At 40.9% G+C, this 20,834-nt stretch overlaps 1 protein-coding gene and 1 pseudogene across 2 annotated transcripts in view; both read right to left on the bottom strand.

Annotated features, from left to right (window-relative positions):
• Positions 1-20,834, bottom strand: part of DCPS (decapping enzyme, scavenger) — a 47,322-nt gene that overhangs the window by 6,161 nt on the left and 20,327 nt on the right. Inside the window, exons 3-4 of one of the 2 annotated variants that reach the window (XM_001372330.5) lie at positions 10,502-10,647; positions 2,877-2,990 (exon numbers count right to left, since the gene is read on the bottom strand). In XM_001372330.5, coding sequence (XP_001372367.1) covers positions 2,877-2,990; positions 10,502-10,647 — 260 coding nt within the window. The remainder of the gene's footprint in view (positions 1-2,876; positions 2,991-10,501; positions 10,648-20,834) is intronic. The other variant, XM_007495102.2, reaches the window with a different exon arrangement.
• LOC103094949 (protein C1orf43 homolog) lies at positions 3,030-5,440 on the bottom strand (annotated as a pseudogene).

Here is a 20,834-nt window from a genome sequence, read left to right as displayed (position 1 = left end):
CAAAGCCAACTCAGGCTTGTCTGCTGGCAGTTCTTTCCTTCCTACTATCCCAATTAACTCCCACAGGCCAAGGTAAAGACAAGGAGAAGGCTCTAACCATAGAGGGCAGGCAGGTGTTCTCATCATCTCTTGACTGAGATGGGGTCCTTTTCTTTGATCTTACCTGGTTCTAATGAAGTACTCAAGATTTCGTGTCTGGAAAATCCCTTCAAAATTCCCACCATACCTCCCAGGCCACAAATGCCTAGAGGTTGCACAATCCCCCTTCTAAGTAGGATCCCTGCTACCCTTATCAGAAATGAAAAAAGATATCCTTTCTTGGTTCTCTCCTTCAGATTTTTAGGTCTCTTCTAAGAACCAAATTCTCTTCACCCTGTCTTTAATTGTACTCTTGAGGTGATAGGAGAATGTACAGAGATTAAATATACAACTGAAACATTCCAGAGGTCAGCTCAGTTAAGAATCAGAAAGCCTCAAAAAAAAATTAAAAAAAAAAAAAGAATCAGAAAGCCTGAAAGTACCTAGAGGCTAAAAAAAAAAAGTAAAAGGGAAGGAATTAATGGAGAAGAAAAAGGACAAAGCCCAAACTGGGCCCTATGACAAGGCCCTGACATCAAGATCACAGAAGTTAAACAGGCTCAGTCCAAAAGAGAATGATAAAAAAAAAATTAAATTAAAAAAAAGGATTCAGAATAGGTATAGAGAGAGGGAATCACTCATTTCCAACTTTGGATCTAGCTCCTCCCCATTCCCCAGGTTGCTGAGCCCCCTATCCTGATGCTATCAATACTGCAGATCCTATAGAGATTTCAGCCTTCTCCTAGACACAAGAAGATGCCATTGTCCATTTTTACTATCACCAGGGAGGTAAGGGACTCACAAAAAAAGATAAATGTTAAGAAATATAATAATGAAAATATCAACTGTCTAGACAATAAGAGGAAGAAATAGACATCTAAATAAACCTATTTTAGAAAATAGAAATTGAACAGGCCATCCATAAATGAACTTCCTAAAAAGGAAAAAAAGCAATAAGACCAGATGAACTTATAGGTGAATTCTACCAAAATTTAAAGATGAACTAAATCCAATATTAAATAGATTATTTGAAACAATAGATAAGGAGTCTTACTAAACTCCTTTTATGAAACAAATATAGTGCTGATACTAGAACTAGAATGAGCAAAAACAGAGAGAGAAAATTATAGATCAATTTCATTAATGAATATAGATGAAAAAAATCCCAAATAAAATACTAGCTAGGAGACTACAACATTGTATCACAAAGATTATACACTGGGACCAAATACAATTTATACCAGCAATGCAGTGGTTTAATATTAAGAAAACTATTGACACAATTGATTATAAAGTAACAAAAATAATGATTTATATCAATAGTTGCAGAAAAAGCCTTTGACAAAATGCAATACTCATTCCTATTAAAAACACTGGAAAGCACAAGTATAAATGAATTTTTTCTTAAAATGATAAGAAGTATCTATCTAAAACCATCAGCAAATATTTGTAATGGAGATAAGTTAGAAGCCTTCCTAATAAGATCAAGAATGAAACAAAGAAACCCATTAACACCAATACTATTTAACAGTATTAGAAATGCTTGGGGGTAGCCAAGTGGCTCAGTGAACTGGGATCCAGGCCTAGAGATATATAAATAGAGAAATAAAAGTTCACATGTGAATGAAGAATAGTTCAAATAATGCTCTTAAGCATTTAAAAGGTAGGGCTACTGAGAATTACATAAGAGACCAGGTAAGAGAACTAATAAGTAAAAATGGGCTTCCTACATAGAGAAAGATAAGTTGAGTGGTACAATAGAGGGCCAGTTATAGAGTCAGAAACTTATCTTCCCAAATTCAAATCTGGCCTCAAGACAATTATTTGCTGTGTCATCCTGCACAAGTCAATTCACCCTGTTTGCCTCCATTTCATCATCTGTAAAATGAGGTGGAGATGGAAATGGCAAACAACTCCAGCATCTTTATCAAGAAAATCCCAAATGAGGGAGCAGCTGGGTGGCTCAGAGGATTGAGCCAGGCCTGGAGATGGGAGGTCATGGGTTCAAATCTGGCCTCAGACACTTCCCAGCTGTGTGACCCTGAGCAAGTCACTTGACCCCCCATTGCCTAGCCCTTACCACTCTTCTTCTTTGGAACCAATACATAGTATTGATTCCAAGAGAGAAGGTAAGGGTTTAAAAAAAAAAAGATTCCAAATACGGTCACACAGTTAGATATGACTGAAATGACTGAATAACAACAATAAAAATATAGAGAAAAGAAAGCCTGGGTTGTTAATTGAGGCTACTCCATACATTTAATTAACTGAAGCTTTCCTTGGGGTGCATGATCCCTAAGCCTAAGAGAGTGAGCTGTGATTCATCCCCATTCCCTGGAAGCCAACTAAAACAGAACCACTTTGACAATAGGGGCCAATGTCCAAGGGAATAGCTACCAGTGCAAACAAAAGCTTGGTTGATGCAGGTTGTTGCTAGAGGTTCTCCTGCAAGTGAGAATGGAAATTGGAACCTCTTGGTGGGAGCTGCATGGCTGATTAAGGAATCCTCCACATGGCCAGGATGTGATCATTGTACTTTTCATTAAACACTGACTTGCTGGGTGGGAGGAGGGGCAGAGCAGGCATGTGGCCAATTCTCCTCACCCACATGTTTGGGTATGACAGGTATGTGCTCTGCCAATTTTTCTTCCTGAATTTGAGAACCTAATGATCCACTTTGGTGATCTTCATCTGTTCGAAGGAGCCAAAGAAAGGAGGCAAGAACTGAGGACTGCCAGAAAGTCAGGCAGCAGAACACTGAAGGAGGTGGGAAAGCCCCAGGAAAAAAAATGCCTTACTTGTTTTTGATTCCACTTGAGATCAGGAATGAGAACAAACCCATCAGAATGATCTGGGTTCTCAAATACAATCCGGTCAGCTTCAGCCTTCTTATCCAAAATATTATATACCCACTAGGAAGAGAAGAAAGAACAAGAACTGCATTTGAGGGATTTTTTAAAAAATGAATTTCCATTTTATTAATGGCAACAGCATGTATACATATTTGTTTAAAAATAAAATGAAACAAAAAAACCGCCCTGGGGCCATGCTTCTTCACCCCAGCTAACTTTTTAAAATTACATTTTTATTTTCTTAATCAACAAAACTGCTTCTTTTTCTCCCTCTTTCCCCATTACTGTTCCCCTATCAAGAAATAGTTCCAAATTGCTATCCACAATGGTTGGACCAGTTCACAGTTCCACTAACAATGCATTAATGTCCTGTCTGCATAAGACTATGTTTTCCAAAGACCCATAGCTTTTTTTATTTTTACAGCTGTTTTACTAAATAGCCAGTTTATAAAGTGAGAGCAATGCATGAATTATTGGGGGGAATAAGGAATTAGTGCCTGTATCTCAACAGTTCCCCTCAGTCATTTGCCTTGAAAAGAAAGGCAAGGCAGTGCACTAAACACAATACAAATCTCAATAGGGCTTGGTTTAAGTACAATACCCTAGTTCTTCCTGCCCTTCTTATTCCATAACTTTAAATGACATGTCCATGGGCTGGTGTCCCCATCCAACTGGGTTAGGTAGGGGTTCTGTGGTTTCCATTTCTATCATCATGTGTTCCCTCTCCACCCCCACTCCCACTAACCCATTTAGAGTAAAACTGACTTTAGGAGAGAGCAAAAAATAACTATGATAAAAAAAAAGGAGTTGGGGTAAGGAGAAAGTGACATAGACAGAGAGAGAATATGTGGGTTCAAATCCAAAAAAAATGCTAGTGGAGGGGGGAAGACTGCCTCTCATGTGTAGTTCTATAGCAGACCAGAGAAAGAAGGATCTCCAGGCACACACTGCAGGAATTCTGGGCCTAATGATATCAATTCTGTCTGCTGCCCTGGAGAAATTTCTGGGTCCTGAAACTGGATTCTCTTATTGAAGCCACATTAGCTATGGTTCCCCTCAAATTCAGTTAAAGGGTGCTCTCTAATGTGTTGTAGTTATGCTTAAAACTCTTCAATTCTAGGAAGTACTTGGCTCTTTTACTCTTCTGGCTGGAGGGCAGATAGGTGACCTAATAGTTGTCCGGAGGAAACTTTAGGAAATTGTATTAGATCCTTAGCTGCTGACTGGTGCTGATACTGGGAGTTTCCATCACAGGCTTTGATGAGGCAGCCAGTTTATTCAATGCTTCCTGATAGTGTAGATATTCCATCTAGCCAAAGACTTCAGTGCCAGATCCTGCTTTCTCATAACTATCTAGCAGAGTATCAATGAGGGCCTTTTGGATACCCTTGAAGGGGTACTTGTGTTTTGAAGCTCCAATAGATATGATCAGAAGTTCTTGGCCATCAAAGAACAAGGATGCTGGCCTTCTGAATGGAATGGAATCTCAGAGGCATGAATGGCATCCAATGCTTTCATTCTGTATAGGGAGTTGTAGCAATGTTGATTTCCTGGTGTCTCCAGCTGTAAAAGTCTGGCATCATCCTCTTCAAGAATCTGAGGTTCATACTTTACAAACTGGACCTTTGTGAAGACAGGATTAACTCTCCCCTTGCTTATTTTTAACTAATCAAATCAAGAACTTAAAATACCCTTACTTACCATTAAGTATGAGAATTTACAAGTCACTTATTAGAATAAGTGACAACTCCAAAGGCCACTGCTCCTCCCCCCACCCCCGACAGTGCTAGGCAAATTGAAAGACTGCCATTTGTTTTATGTGAAGGAGGAATGACAGGAAGTGTTGTGGAAAAAAGGGGTATAAAAAGAGACCAACATGGTTTAGCATTCATTCCTTTCCTGGCTTCTGGAGAGATTGGTTCTGGAGATCCCTACCTTGGCTTGGAGGAGATCTGTTCCCTAGATGCTATACCTGGCCTGCTGGGTGAGTAGAACTCTGGCTAAAGATACCACCGAGACTTCTGGCTGAGGATTATCAGAAAATCCACATGGGGACAAGGGACATGAGGAAGCCCATGCAGGGCTGAGCCTCACTTCACCAGAGAAGGGCTGGCAGGATTATTAGAATCTGTCTCTTTATCTACATTTTCCCATTTTCACTCTTTCCACCTCTTTGTAAATAAAGCTGCTAAAAATCATTTTGACTTAAGCTATAATATTTTTTAAATCAGTGACCAAAATATTACTTTAGAATTCTTATATTTAGCATAAAACCTAAATTTAAACTCTTACACCTTGAATAGTCGGATGTCAACATCCTCCTTCAGATCCTTAGGAGCATTGTGCCCCACAGGGGCATGAAGGTCTCTTCCAGACTTCATAGCAAAATGCATTATTTGCCTTTTCACAAAAATGAACAACAGCACAAATATCAAGCTCCTGTAGGTCATCATCAGTTCAATGTTCAACCCAGACAACCAGTTACTGCTGGATGCCAAGGCCTCCCTCAAGCTTTGTTAGCTCAGGTTCCATAGTAGCAATGGCCCCAGAGCTCCCTGGTGCTCTCTGGCTTCTTCCTTATGGGAGAAGTCAAAGCTGGGCCCAGTCAGAAAACATGGTGACCAGGGGTAGCTGAGTGGCTCAGTGGATTGAGAAGTAGGCCTAGAGATGGGAGGTCCTAGCTTCAAATCTGGCTTCAGACACTACCTAGCTGTGTGAACCTGGGCAAGTCACTTGACCCCCATTGCCCAGCCCTTACTGCTCTTCTGCCTTGGAACCAACACACAGTATTGAGTCTAAGATGTGTAAGGATAATTTTAGCATTGTGACTTAAAAATCTAAATTAATTTGGTCGCCAGGGAAAATCCCAAATAATAAAGCACCCAAGTCAGCTGGAAATTATGGTGATTTTAATTAATATAGAGAGAAGGAATTAAGGAGAAGAGAGAGAGAGGAAAGAGTTAATATAAACTGTTCCGGCTCAGGCTGAGCCAGGCAGGAGTTAAAGGCCTTAGCCAAAGTGGCCTCCCTGAGCCTGAGGGAAAGGGAATCAATCTTATCACTCATCACGAGACTGTCTCAAGGAAACTGTCTGAGGGAGATCCTCCAAGTTCAGTTCCTCCTCTGAACTGACTGAACTGCCTTTTTGCTGCTCATCTAGACCTCCCTTTAAAGATCTTTTCTCTTGTGTCACCTCCCCTAAATTTTCACATCTACCAATCACAGCAGACACTTTTCTCCAGGACTGCCCATTCTTTAGTTCTCACCTTCTTTGATTAGATTTTCTCCAGGACTGTCCACTCTTTAGTTCTCACCTTCTCTGGTTAGATTATATCGGTTGAGTTACTTCACACTTCTTTGTTAAATTCACCTTTGTTAGTTACTTGACCTTTTTGTGATTAATTTAACCTTTATAGTTACTTAACACCTTTTTGTATTAGATCTAAAAACAGACTTAGCTTAAAGTTCTAGCTTCACTATAAGGTATGAGTTAAGTACCTTCATTGTTCAAGCAGGAGTTTACAACTTTAGCTTCCCCTAAAGTACTGTCTGAGTAGGGTGGAGTAATTTTAAAATTCACAGATGGAAGGTAAGGGTTAAAAAAAAAATCCATGGTGGCTGGCAAAAGCACCTATAACTTTTTGCTAGCTAGAGGACGGCTATTCTGTATTGGGCAAATTCTTTGATTCCTTAGAAGGGAAGGGTATAAGAAAGAGGAGGGAGAGGGAGAAAGAGAAAAACAAAGAAAACAAAACGAGATAGAGAGAGAGACAGAGAAAGGCAGAGAAAAAGAGTATATAAACCATAACCTCAAAAATAGCTAAGCTTCACAGAATCCAATTACAGGCTTCTTGAAGTTAAAGTCCAGCTCAGAGGTTGAAAAAAGTTTCCTCCCTCTAAGAAAGATATTAAATCATCATTGGTCTAATTATCACTAGGATCAAGCCCAGCTCAAACAGGGCTCTATATGCTTCAGGCTCAACCTGGTGCTTTTTCTATACTATTTCAGACTAAAAAACATGGTCTTCCCACCCCAAAAGCAAATGTCTGCCTTCCAAGATCCAGAAAGGGAAGGAGGCAAGGCAGGCCTTTGGAATCCCCACCTCCTTCACATTCTGTGCTCTTTAGAGGTCATAATGCAAAGGAGACAAAGGGCAAATAGGAGTTTGCAGTGGTGTCTTCATGGAGAGCTAGCAGAATGGTCAGTGTTGGTTTGCTCTGAGGATGACACCACTAGGGATGACAGAGTCCTGATTATTTTGGAGTCCTCTGCTACCCCAGCAAGACTCCAACAGATAAGCAGGCTTTTGGAATACCCATGTCCTTGTCTGAGAAACCAAAAAAAAAAAGACTACAGACAGATGTTCTGCTAGAGGTCCTCCAGCCAAACTATGACATTCTGTCTTTGTTCAGGTCCTTTGCATAGCCCATCTCAAAAGTCAATCAGTCCTGGGAAGATTTTGATCCTTCTGTCATTGAATGGGTCCCCAAAGCAAGATCACTTTATATTATAGGTCTGGGAGTCTCTGAAGAAATGGGAGTTTAGGGGCCAAGATTAAAGGAAGGAAGACAGTTGGACTCGGAGCCCAGGTTAACCAAGCCATGTTTCTCTAGATCCATTTGTTAATTTCTTTTGATTCTTAGAACTCTCTTATAAATATGAAATATTCATTCCCAGACTCCTTCTACAACTGCCATTGATTAGCCATTTTACAGAAAGGAATCAGAAAGGGGAGGACTTTTAAGAAGTCCAATTATGTAGAGGATTGGAGTGACTGAAGCTCAGGTTGTAGGGACATAGTCTGGGAAGGCACTTGGTAGCTTAGGGAAGCTAGGAGGACTGAGGACTATGCTTTTATTCTCTTCCCAATACTTGCTTAACAGAGAATGTACCTTGTAGGTACCCATAGTTGGTAATCTGAAACTCAGGTAGAGTAGAAAAGGGAAGAGAAAGAAGCCTTGAAAAAAAAGATTGCAAAAGACTGTAAGTTCTGTTATGAGATAAAGGGAAGCTGGATGACAGAAGGAGACAGGCTGGCTACAAAGTGTATTATAGAAACCTTAATGTTGTCTTCACATGCTGATAAAGACATGTGGGCAGGAGAGGAGAAAACAGAAGGAATGGATGGGATGGGGTTTATGTTCATCATAAAGAAGAAGGGGAGGGAGACACTGTGACCCTGTCCCCTTTGGGTCCCCCATGGGCTTCTGCCTTCATTTCTGCTGCTATAGGCTAGACAGCATAGCATATAGGGTTCCCCAGCTCTGGGGGTGAACTCACCACCTAGATTTGTCCATCTGTATCTGCCTCAGTGGCTGTACTGGTCAGTTGCAGCTTGAGAGCTCTAATAAGGGCTAGTGCCCAAGTTCACACAAATGGGCTTTTATCAGACATGACTAACACAGCTGGAGGTGGCAGCCAGGCAGGACATGATGGTGAGGTCAGAAAAAAACCTTTAGGCCCTTAAAACAGCTGACTTTGGCAGGTTCAGCAAAAACCACCATTCCTGTCTCAGTTTCTCAACTAAACCTTTTTCCAAATTGGCACAGAAGTCCCAGGGACTTGCTCAAATACCTCTCTTTTCTTTCCCCCACTTCTACATGCTTTTTTCATACCCTTGGTACCAAGAGTCAGAACTCCCAATCCCAGCCCAGAGAGAGGAAGCTGGGAAACCAAAGACAAAAGTAACTGAAATCACATTGCAATTTGCTTCCACCACTAAGCAGTGAACTAAGCAGGGAACTAAGCAGATTCCCAAGGACCAGTGGAAGGAGAGGGGAAAGCAGCTGCCAGGATTTAGAGCTGCTAAACCAAGCAAGCATATGGAGAAAACCACACAATACTCTCTGAGGGTTCTTTCCCCATCAAAGCCTGGGAATGTCACCAATGAAAGACTTAGAGGGCCAGATCAAAATCACAGGGTGGCAGGAAAGCCATGGATGGAGTTATGCAGAGGTAGTTACACATAATGGATTTTTAAAAAGAGGCTCTGCATAGATGGTGCTTTAGAAAGGCTTGTCTCTCATGCTGATATTCAGGGACAGTAAGTGTTGGGGGCCGGGCCACAAAGCAAATGTGGTGCATTCTTTTGGCATCTGCTCACCACAAAGAAAGACACTTTAAGGGAGGAGACTGGTTCCACTTCCAGGGAGGGCTTTGTTTCTGAGCTGGTTCGGGGTTAACTTGCCTACAAAAAAGAGATCAATACCTGAAAAAAAGTCTTGATCTGGGGAAGGAGTTCATCGAAGTGTATGGACTGTCCTTGCCAGCAAGGAGGTCTCAATTCTACTTTCCACTTTCTCCCTACTTTGGATCTAGTACCCACTGTTAACTAAAGGTAGGGGACCCATCCTTGTTCCTTCTAATGAACAACAAGATAGGATAGGGAGAACTTTTAAAAGAAGGGACAGTTTAGGGGCAGCTAAGTAGCACAGTGGATTGACTGCTAGGCCCAGAGTTGGGAATACATGAATTCAAATCTAGCTTCAGACAATTCCTAGTATGTGACCCTATGCAAGTCACATAAGCCTGCCTAAGCCCCTACTGTTCTTCTGTCTTATAAGGGTTTTAGAAAAAAAAGGGATAGTTCATTTTAGTGGGACAAAGGCTGAGTCAGGTCAAAATCACCACCTCAATTGCATTGCTTCCAGTTTCTATTAAAAAGAATAGAATAAATATAATGCTTAGAAAACAAAATGTTTAGAAAGATCCAGATATGAGGGGATTGTGAAAGATGATGAGGATGCTGCCTATATTAACCAGGTTTAATTTCAAATAGTCACACAGCCAAATTCTGAGCAGTGATTCAGTTAGACAGATTAGGGCCAAAGTGAAGCTAGGGTCTCCTGGTCAAATTGTCTAAGGGCTGAAAGGACGTTCAAAGGATTGGGTCAACCTAAAAATTCAAGTAGTAGATAAAGACACCCTCTAAGGGAGAAACAATGCGCTTAGCAAAGGGATAAGCACTTAAGCATTTATTGAATTGAATGTGGGATGATAAAGAAAGGAAAATAGATAGTAAACAGGAAAAACATTTCACCCTGAGCTTCAATTCCTGGGGACTGGTTTGCTTGAGCTACACCTAGGAGAAAAGGTCTGGATTAGGATAAAAGTGGGGAATGGTTTGAGGAGGACTAATCATGGCAAATTCATCATAGAGATTTGGTCAATTTGGGAGCTACATTAGTCATATAAGTTCCTAAAATGGATATAAAGTCCAGTTGGGTCTGGGATCCTCAAAGTTACACCACCACCGAATTTCAATTAGACACTCTTTGTAAAATCATAGATTTAGAACTAAAAGAGACCTTACAGGTCTCCCTCATTTTACAGATGAGGAAACTGGGGCCAGAGAAGTTAGATGGTTTTTCTTGGATCACAAAGCTGTAAATGTCAGAGAGAGGATTCAAACTTGTCTTCCTAATTCAAGTCCAATACCCTATTCACTAGGCCAAGTTGCTCTTACTCTTTCCCCAACTCCCAAAGTTGGTCCAGAATAAGTCCAGCCCTGGGGGAAGGGCCTCATGATCTTCACTCCTACATATATCTCTTCTGGGGCAGCTAGAATCACCTGGATGCTGAGGCTCTGTGAGTCCAGATAAGGTAGAGTGATGTTCTTGTAATCCTCCCCGGTCTCCCTGATCAGATGGAGGTCCTGGCGTAAGTACTTTTGCAGGTGCTTCTCTGTGGCAGGGTAAACCACAGTTGTCTTTACATCTGCAACCAAACCAAATGATTGGTTAACATAACTTTCACAGACACACCTCCAACAGGCTGGGAGTGCAGGGAAGAAAGGGACCCAAGAAGGAGAAGGTCATAGATCCTGGGTAATGGCCCATGCTGCCAGTCTCTTTAATGAACCACAATCAGAAACTCTTGTTTTATTAAACATAGTCTAGGTCCAGGAGAAGAGTTAAAGAGTTCCTCACTTTGGTCAACCTTTACTCCGTATAAATGGATATTTTGAGCTTTTGGACTTCATCCCCCAGAAGTCACTTAGTATTTCTCAAAATTCCATTTTCCTACATCCCCACGTTTTTTGCGTGATTGTATTTAAGTGGCTGTAACTCCTCCCTCTTCCTCTCTTGGACCTGTGACCAGGCTGAAGTCAGGCAGTTCTTTTGTTTTATTCATTATTAATAAAACTTTATAAAATACAATATTTAGTTATGGATTATTAATTTAAAAACCCACAACTCATTGTCCTTGTGAGCCCCTGTCTCTTCTAGAAATTCATCATGATGGTATAAAGTGAGACATACAATAAGGCCCTGACCTTCAGCAATTATTACAGGTGGCTGGTTCACTAGCCTAAAATAAAATTCCTGGGACCTCCTGAGCTTAGTCTATTCTGGGGAAAAAAAAAAAAAGACCCATTCGGTTTTCTTAAAATCTATCTGCCAGGCATCAATGAGAGGCAGTCACCTCCTTCTTTCACAGTCCAGGTTCAATCCAATGTTATTTTGTAGGATAAGAGGTGATTCACCTTCCACTTGGAGAATTATAGTGCTTTAAGATGTCAGGAGGCAATGTGGAGAGCCTATTTCCCCTATATTAATCATTACACAGTTCTCTACTAATGAGAAGTAAAAGGAGCTATACTCTGGGGGTAACAAGTATAAAAGAATGATCGAAAACAGTTTGGGCTCAAAGAGATAAAGGAACTAGGCCAAAAATGGCTAAGGCAAAAATGGCTTTTTTTCTACCCACCTGGCCTTTTCTGTATGTTTTCCCTGATTTGGGGCCTCTGGAAGAATCCCTTAATTTTTCCCTTCTAAACAATTATCTGGCAGTGGAATGAGCTACCTCAGACCACTTGTTTGATAGGTCACAAAGAGAATTATGGTTCAGGTATGAGCAGGTTGAACTAAATTGTTTCTGAGGTCTTTTATTTCAGATCCTGAGTCCTACTTCTGTGTTCTAGTTTAGGAAAGTGGGAGTAAAAGCCTTTTGTACACACTCTCTTTGCATGTGGTAGGGCAAATGGAAGCACAGGTAGGACTCAGCCTGTTTGATTCTTCCAGCCTGGCACTTAGACATACCCTTAAGCTACAAGCCTGCTACACTTTACTGTTTCTAAGCCTCTTAAGAGCAGGGAGCCACCAAGGCCAACTGCCGTCTGCCAGGGCTTGTCAAGAAGCCTGCCTCAACAGGAAGTTACTGATCCACCCACTACAGCAGAGAGAATGAGCAACCTCATTTGCTTCTAGTTCCTTACCTCAACCGGCTGCTCCCCAGTCCTTCCACCTCTCTAACAAAATGGCATTGGACAAAGCCTATTTGTTGATTCCCCCACCCATCTTCTGTGCCAGTATTATCTGGGCTCTGAATCTCACTGACCCCTCAAAGGACCTCTCCTAACTCCTTCACTTTGGTCCTGTTGGTTCCTGGTGTGCACACCATGCTCCTTCCAAGCTCAGTCACATTTCAAATACGAGGCCTTTCTAGATCATCCTAGTGGGCTGCTCTAGCCAAGTGCCTACTGCTGGTCAGCCTCAGCAGAGCAGTGATAGAATTCCTCACTTTAAGACAAAGTATCAGTTGAGAAGGAGGGAGCTGTCCAAATCTGGTAGGCCCAATCCATGAGACAGACCCACTCAGGAATTAGGATTTTGATTTTCAGAAAGCAACTTTTTTTTGTCTTATGTATCAGAAATCCTGATGAGCCAACAAACTTCTCTTTGGCACCCTGCACTTGTGCCATTTGAAGGGGTGCCTATGAAAGAGGAATTTGGGAAAGCATGCACAAAAGCCAGAAGCAGCTGTTAATCAAACCAAGGTTCCATTTGGAATTTTACCTGGAAACAGTTGAAAGCAAAAGCCAACTGTGGCTGAACTCTGGACCTGACTTCTGCTGGTTGTCATATACCAGGAAAGGAGGAGCTGATTTATCTCTTAGACTTGGATAATCTCTCTGACTTGCTCTGTTGGTGAAGTTGGTGACAGTGACTGAAAGCCAGATCTATCAATCATTCCTCTCAAGGATCATCAAATATACCCCCTCATTATCATCTATTACAGTGCCAGAAATGATCACCCAGCAACTCCATTCAGAACGGGGTTGGCTGGTAGCCAATGCCCACTGCAAATTTGGGGCTAAGCAGCTTTGTCCCCACACTGATGGGGCTTGGATGTGTGAGTTCTGGCCCTGCAAATACTCTGCTTTGGAGTGAGCTAGGCTGGCCAAGCTCTGGGCTCAAAACTGGTCATACCTGGTAACTTCTTTAGTTCATAAGCCTGCCCTAAGGGCAGATTAGCCAAACACCAGTTTTTCTTTCCTCAAAGGTAAAGGTACCTTAACCATCCATTCCTTCCTCTACTAGCACATTCTTAAAGGGACATTCAAACTTCTCTAACTTCAGCCAGCTTCCCTCCCCTATAGCTTCCTTCCCACAAATAACCTTAGAGAGAGAACATAAACAGCTCCAACTACTTTGGGAGAAACATAAACAGCTGGGGACATAATGAGGTGCTACAGAAATCAAGCACAGACACTCAAGGAAGCAAGAAAGGAGGCAGGCCCTGCAGTTTATCAGAGTAAAGATTGATGAATCCCACCCGCAAGGAGCTTGCAAAGTGGGGGAGGGACAAATAGGAAACATGGAGTTCACTAAAGCCTCTGGACATCTGTCTTTGGTAATAGAATTGCAAGTATATGCTGTGAGAAGCCAGGGATGAAATAGGCCTGGTCATGAATGAGGGAAGAGGATTAGGAGAGAGGGAAGGAAGTTAATCTTGCCCCAGCCACAGCTAGTTTAGCTGCCTTGGTTTCTGCAAATAAAGGTGCTTTTATGACTGCTACCTTCATTCTCTTCCTAGAGTTTGGCAGCTCTGGTTCTTCCTGAGTGAGAAATAGGGCTGGGTAATGACTACAGGGAAAGCCAACTCTTGAAGACTGTGTCTCAGCTTGCTGTGGATTTCCTACCACCATTCTGCAAGGCAATGTTCTTTCAATTCCTAAATCTAAAGTTTTTATTATTTAATTTAAAAATGTCCATATTCTACTATCCTCTTCCCCAATCAGACTACATCTAGAGGACAGTGTCCAGGTTTGGCCACCATATTATTAGAAAGCTACTGACACGTCCACAGGAAGATGAGTAAGATAGTGAGACCAGAAATGAGAGTCTATGAAAAAATTGGAGGTGTTGGCATGAAGATGAAACTTAGGAGAGAAATGATCCCTGTCTTCAAATATTTAAAGAACTGTCACATAAGGAATTAGATGTGTTTACTTGGTCTGTGAGGGCAAAATGAGGAGGAAGTCACAGGAAAGTAGATTTTGGCTGCACATAACAATTAGAGCTGTACAAAAATGGAACATGCTATCCTTGGACATAGGGAAGTCTGTTCCTAGAGATCTTCTAGCAGATGCTACATCTTCTTTTATAGAGGATGCTGTAGAAAAGAGAACCATGCTTTGAACAGGAGTTGGACTAAGTAGTTCCTGAAAGTCATTCCAAGGTAAAAATTCTGACAGCCATGATTCCATGTCCAATGGGAGTATTTAGGTTGACACCTTCCCTGATGAATTAGGTAAAGCAAAGGAGCCTGTATGTAAGAAGTTAGATACCAGAGGGAATTCCCTTCTGTTTATGGCTCCTTTGACAGACTTTTAGTTCTCTGAAGGCACTGGAGAAGAAGGCAAGATCAAGGTAGTAAAAAGATAGGGGTCTAACAAAAAGAGCACTGACTTGGCAATCAGAAGATATATTAAACACCTACCAAGTACAGAATAATGTGTGATGTGCTAGTTTGTTTAAGACATGATCCCTGGGGGCAGCTAAATAGCTTAAGAAACAGGAGGTCTTGGGTTTAAATCTGGCTTCAGAAACTTCCTAGCTGTGTGACGCTGGGCAAGTCACTTAACTCTGATTGCCTAGCCCTTGCTACTCTTCTGTCTTGGAACCAATACTTGGTATTCATTCTAAGATAGAAGGTAAAGGTTGCAGTGAGTAGGAAGTTGAGGTAGAAATGTCTATTAGGAGGTTATTGAAATTGTCCAGGTAGGTGGGAAGAAATGCCTGTAAGAGACTGGCAAGGGAACACAGAATAGTTTACCTGGCAGATCTTTAGAGAAAGGAAGAATTTATGACCAAACCAGAGATAGAATGTACTATAAGATGTAAAATGAATAATTTTGATTATTTTAAATTAAAAAATTTTTGCATTAACACAACTAATGTAACCAAGACTAGAAGGGAAACAATAAGCTGGGGAAAATTTTTTTTTATTATAAATGTCTCTGATAAAGGTCTAATTTCTCAAATTTATAGATAGCCAAGTCAGATTTATAAGAATACATTCCATTTTCCAATTGATAAATGGTCAAAGGATATGAGCAAGTGTTTTTCAGATGAAGAAATCAAAGCCATTAATAGCCATATGGAAAAAAATAATCTAAATCACTCCTTATTGGAGAAATGTAAATTAAAATAATGCTGAGGTACCATTTCACACCTATCAGATTGGCAAATATGGCAGTAAAGGGAAGTGGTAAATGTTGGAGGGGATGTGGCAAAATTGGGACACTAATGCATGGAGTTGTGAATTGATCCAACCATTCTGGAGGGCAGTTTGGAACTATACCTAAAGGGCTATGAAACTCTGCATAACCCTCTAGTAATACCACTCGTGGATCTGTATCTCAAAAAGATAATGAAAAAGGGAAAGGACCTACTTGTACAAAAATATTTATAGCACCTATTTTTTGTAGTGGCAAAGATTTGGAAATTGAGGGGATGTCCATCAGTTGCAGAATGGCTGAACAAACTATGGTATGTGTTGGTGAAGGAATAGTACTGTACTATAAGAAATGATGAGCAACATGATTTCAGAAAAATCTAGAAAGATCTACAAGAACTGGTGCAAAGAGAAATAAGCAGATCTGGGAGAACACTGTACATGATAACAATATTGTATGACGATTATTGTGAAAAGTTGGCTACTCTCAGCAATGCAATGATCTGGGACAATCCTGAAAGACTTAAGCTTATGGGAGTGCTATACACCTCCAGAGAAAGAACTGTTGGAGTCGTCTTTTATATTAATGTATTTATGGTTTTATTTGGGGGGTTTGGTCATACATAACCAAAACCCCCAAATAAAATGTATGACTTTGCTCTTATAACAATGACCGGTATGGAAGTATGTTTTCCATGATGATAAAAATAAAATTAAAACAAAGAGAGCGAGAGGCAATAGCAAGAGTATAAAGGAGACAGAGAAGACAACTAGGGGCCTGAAAGTTCAAGAGAATTGCCATCAGGAGAATTGGTCCTCCTCTAGACTTGCTCCACCCAATATCTTCCACTGACCAGTTTTAACAAGGAGTTAAAAGCTCTCTCTCCTAGTTGGATGCTGATCTACCTCATCCCTACTTCTCTCTGAAATAACCCAGAATCCCATTGTACTTCAACTTTCAGTAACCAAAAATCACTGGTCAAGAATTGTCTACCCTGGGCTTTTCCATTTGCCTGAAGCTGAACTCTTGTTTCCCCTAATTAGAATGAGATCCTTGGAACCAGGAACTTTTAAAATATTTTATTTTACTTTATTGTACTTTTGAAAATGAAAAGAAAAAAAAGGAAAAAGGTAATAAAGAGGGAAGGAAGGGGGGAAGCTGGGTAGCTCATGTGAATTTTAAAACTATTCCACCCTACTCAGACCATACTTTAGAAGATTTAATTTAGCTATCTCCTGATTGTAACAATGAAGACACTCTCTTTAACAGAATCAGGAATGTCTTATAGTACTTTACATTTGCTCCACCCTACTTAGTCTAACAAGGTTAGGAATGTCTGCACCCATACTTAAGGATTAAGTATCTAGGAGGATGGCCTTCAATAGACATGTGTAGAAACAGCTGACAGACCCCTGGGCTGTCCTAAGTCAAGCTAAGCTACCATTGATACAGATAAGACGCAGGAAAGGGACATAAAACCATCCATATAGGGTGCGTCACTTCCTCTCTGCACTCTTTCCCCGGAGAGGTGGATCTGGCTGATCACTTCCTGTGAGTGGCCTGGGCGCCAGTTCGATCCTGGAACTCAAGCCTGGAGGAGCTCCCTCAGAAAGCTTCCTTGAGATGGTCTCATGGTGAGTGATAAGACTGACTTCCTTTTTCCTTTGACTCTCAAGGGAGGCCCTTAGCCAAGGCCTTTAACTCTTGCCTGGCTCAGTCTGAGCCAGAGCAGTTTAAATTAACTCTTTCCTCTCTCTCTCTCTCTCTTTTCCTTAATTCCTTCTCGCTATATTAATTGAAATCATCATAATTTCCAGCTGATTTGGGTATTTTATTATTTGTGATTTTCCCTGGCGACCAATTAAATATAGTTTAGGTCACAACGCTAAAATTATCCTTTACACTTGGTGGATTGAGAGCCAGGCCTAGAGATGGGAGATCCTAGGTTCAAATCTGGTCTCAGACACTTCCCATCTATGTGACCCTGGGCAAGTCACTTGATCCCCATTGCCTAGCCCTTACCACTCTTCTACCTTGGAACCAATACACAGTATTGATTCCAAGATGGAAGGTAAAGGTTTTATAAAAAAAAAAAGAAAGAAAGAAAGAAAGAAAGAAAGAAAGAAAGAAAGAAAGAAAGAAAGAAAGAAAGAAAGAAAGAAAGAAAGAAAGAAAGAAAGAAAGAAAGAAAGAAAGAAAGAAAGAAAGAAAGAAAGAAAGAAAGAAAGAAAGGGGAAAGGAAGGAGGGAGAAACAGAGGGAAAGGCAGAGGGAGGGAGGGAAAGAAGGGAGAAAGGAAGGAAAGAACTTTCTTGCTTTCTATTTGTATCTCAAAACTTATCATGAGATTTGGCATAAAGTACTTATATACTTTCCCAATCCATTCTATTTTGCAGAGATGAAGCTGACAGGAATTGAACATATCTTGGATGTGAAAGATGAGGAATAAGGAAGATTTCAAGATAATACTAAGGTTTCTAATAAAAGAGATTGAGTAAATAGTGACCATATAAATAGGAGTGTAAAGCTAGAGGTATAAAAAGCTTAATTTTGGATATGTTGAGTTTACAACAATGGTGGGAGATCCAGGTGAAGATGAACTAGAGAAAGATAGATATGTGGCTGGAGAAATAGATCTCAAATTCATCAGCACAGAGATGGTGGTTAAAGCCATGGAATTAAATGAGATTGGTTAGGAAGAAAGAGCATCAAGATATGGGCTAGTAAAGGAAACAAGCAATAGTTGGAAAAGAAGGAAAACCAGAAAAAATGTTTCTGAAGACAAGGAAATAAAGAATATCCAGAAGAAGAGAGTAGTCAATGATAACAATTATATACAGATGTCAAGAAAGATAACATTTTTAAAAGGCCAATGAATTTGTGATTAGGAAGTGATTTATGACATTTGAGATAGATAGCTGGTACCAGGGTTTGAGAGTGGGTTATAAAGAAGCCAAGACTAACCAAGACTAGACTTGTCTCTGTTATTAACGTGGTCACACCCATTCCCCAGACCCTGGCTTACATATCTATAAAATTAAAGAACTGGATTAGGTGATTTGAAAGGTACCTTCTTACTCTAAAACTCAGAAGACTATATGACAGTTACTAAGGATAAGGGAACGTATCTAGACAGATTTCTTTCTCCTCTTTGTTCCATTCCACAGGTGAATACAAGACTAATCTGAGAGGGGAAGGCAGTGGCAATTGGGAAAGAGACCTGTACAGATCTCTTGAAGATGGGATATGAGCCAAGTCTTGAAGGAAGCCAGGAGGCAGATCATGGAAATAAAAAACATTGAGGACAAAGGCATAGAGATCAGAGATAGAGTTGTTCTATTTGAGGAACTTCAGGGAGGCCAATGATGTTGAATCACAAAAATTATGGAGGGGAATAAAGTATAAGATTACAAAAGCAGGAAGAGGTTGGGTAATATAGAGCTTTAAATGCCACCCAGAGAACTTTATATTTCATTCCAGAAAAAATAGGTTGCCATTGTGTTTTATTGATTGCAGTTAGGAGGATTGACATGTCTAACCCATGTTTTAGGAAAATCAGGTTGGTGGCTGAGTAGAGGATGAACTGGAATGGGAAAAAAAGGGAAGAACTTGAGGTAATAGCCCATGAGAAAGGTGATGAGGGCCCTGAACTAGGTAGGAAATGTTGTGAATTCAGAAACAATCATCAGAGACCACCAGGAGATCTCTGTTACCATCCGTGGAGGAAAAAAATAAGGAAAAATATAATTTAAATTGGCTGCTTCCCCCCAAAAAGTGAGACCTAATCACTGATGTCTAGACTGTCCAAAGCCATCCAGTGACAGCAACTTGTAAAGAGAACTGGAATGTCACTTGAGGCCCAAGTTCAAAGTGATAAGCTAGTGAAAGATACACAACATGCTGGACAAATTTTTGTTAAACAGAAATGGGTCTCCATTAAGACAGACTGTTTTAAGAGAAGACCTGAGTTCAAATCCTGTTTCATGCTTTCTCTAGTTGTGTGATTTGGGGAAGTCATTTAACTGCCTTGGGCCTTAGTTTATATATCTATAAAATGAGGGAATTAGACTGGATGGCCTCTGAGGTTCCTTCTAGCTCTAAATGTAGAATTCTATGTATTCTTCTTGCTAAGGGTTTGGCTCTGGTTTGCAATCTTTGGGTTCTCTGAGAGAGTAGCAGCCAGTCTAAAGCCTAGACAAAGTGTCAAGTCCTAGGTCAGATTACTGTTTTTATCTCAGGACTGAGAAATGATCTAGCTAATAAACAAATCAGTTCTTAGATCCATTTGCTTTAAGACCTTTCTTTTCTCTAGCCTAACTCAGAGTCCCTCTCAAGGAGGACTAAAGCCACCAAAGTTTTTATATCTACATATCAAAGGCAGAATTTAAATACAAAATGGTAGTCGAAGGGTCACATTCATATACATAAAGGGATTTCATCAATGGGTTTAGATTAGAAACAACTTCTCCAGAGAATTATCTTCAATTGGGAGACTATAATTACTAGAGAGATGCCTAGCTTCTAAGACTTAAGGGAACAAGATTACTACTAGAATTTTTGAAAGAAAAAATGCATGGATGTTAAGTACTAGGGTTGAATTCAGCCCTGAACAGTGAAAGATGGCAACTGGACACCCAAGAGATACAGACTAGCCTGGACAGGAAGGGAGGAAGAAGTGGGGTATATGAGAGCTTGCAGTGAGCCTGAAACCACACCCTTTCTCTGACATATACGTTTCTTTTGACAGCCTGAATACTCTTTTGGCTCCGATGCTCTTGGGCAGACCACCAAGTCCCTTGTCCATTCCCAATTTGCAGTCATGGCCCCCAGGACTAGGTGTTTTCAGAGGCAGAAGGCAAGAGACAGTGCTGCAGGTGGGGGCAGCCTGAAGGAGAGTGAAGAGCAGATGCCTCTCTTGTTCCCTGCCAAACCCAGATTACCCAAATCCCCAGGAAAACGCCACTGCAAAAGAAACACGAAAATGCAAACCACATACAGTCTGCTCTCCTTCCCATACACATGTTCAAACAAGACTGTTTTCCAGTGGTCCCTAATGACTTCTACTGCATGAGATCATTTTCATGGCTCAGGCTGTGGTTTTTGTTCTCCCTTCATTACAATAAACCAGTTTCTATTTATCTGACCCAGATGTGCTAGGCCCAGGAGAGAAAAGGGAAACAATAGCAAGGCATGATCTGGGGATGTGGACTTTTCAAAATGAGGTCAAAGCGGTTTGGAAACCACAACTTGGCCGGCCTGAATTCAGGCCCAAGGTTAGAGTTGTTTTGGACATCAAGAGCCAATGGGGCAGAAGCAGGTGGGAGAGAGGTGTCACTTCCTGGGCCAGGGCTTCTTCACTTTCTGAGAGTCCCACAATCCCTTTATTAGACCTCTTCTTAAAATGTTTACAAAGGAAACCAATTATGCTGAAAAACAGTGAT

The sequence above is a fragment of the Monodelphis domestica genome, chromosome 4 (genome assembly GCF_027887165.1).
Source record: "Monodelphis domestica isolate mMonDom1 chromosome 4, mMonDom1.pri, whole genome shotgun sequence".
NCBI lineage: Eukaryota > Metazoa > Chordata > Mammalia > Didelphimorphia > Didelphidae > Monodelphis > Monodelphis domestica.
The sequence above is the reverse complement of the archived record's forward strand: the minus strand, read 5'-3'. Positions and strand labels throughout refer to the sequence as shown.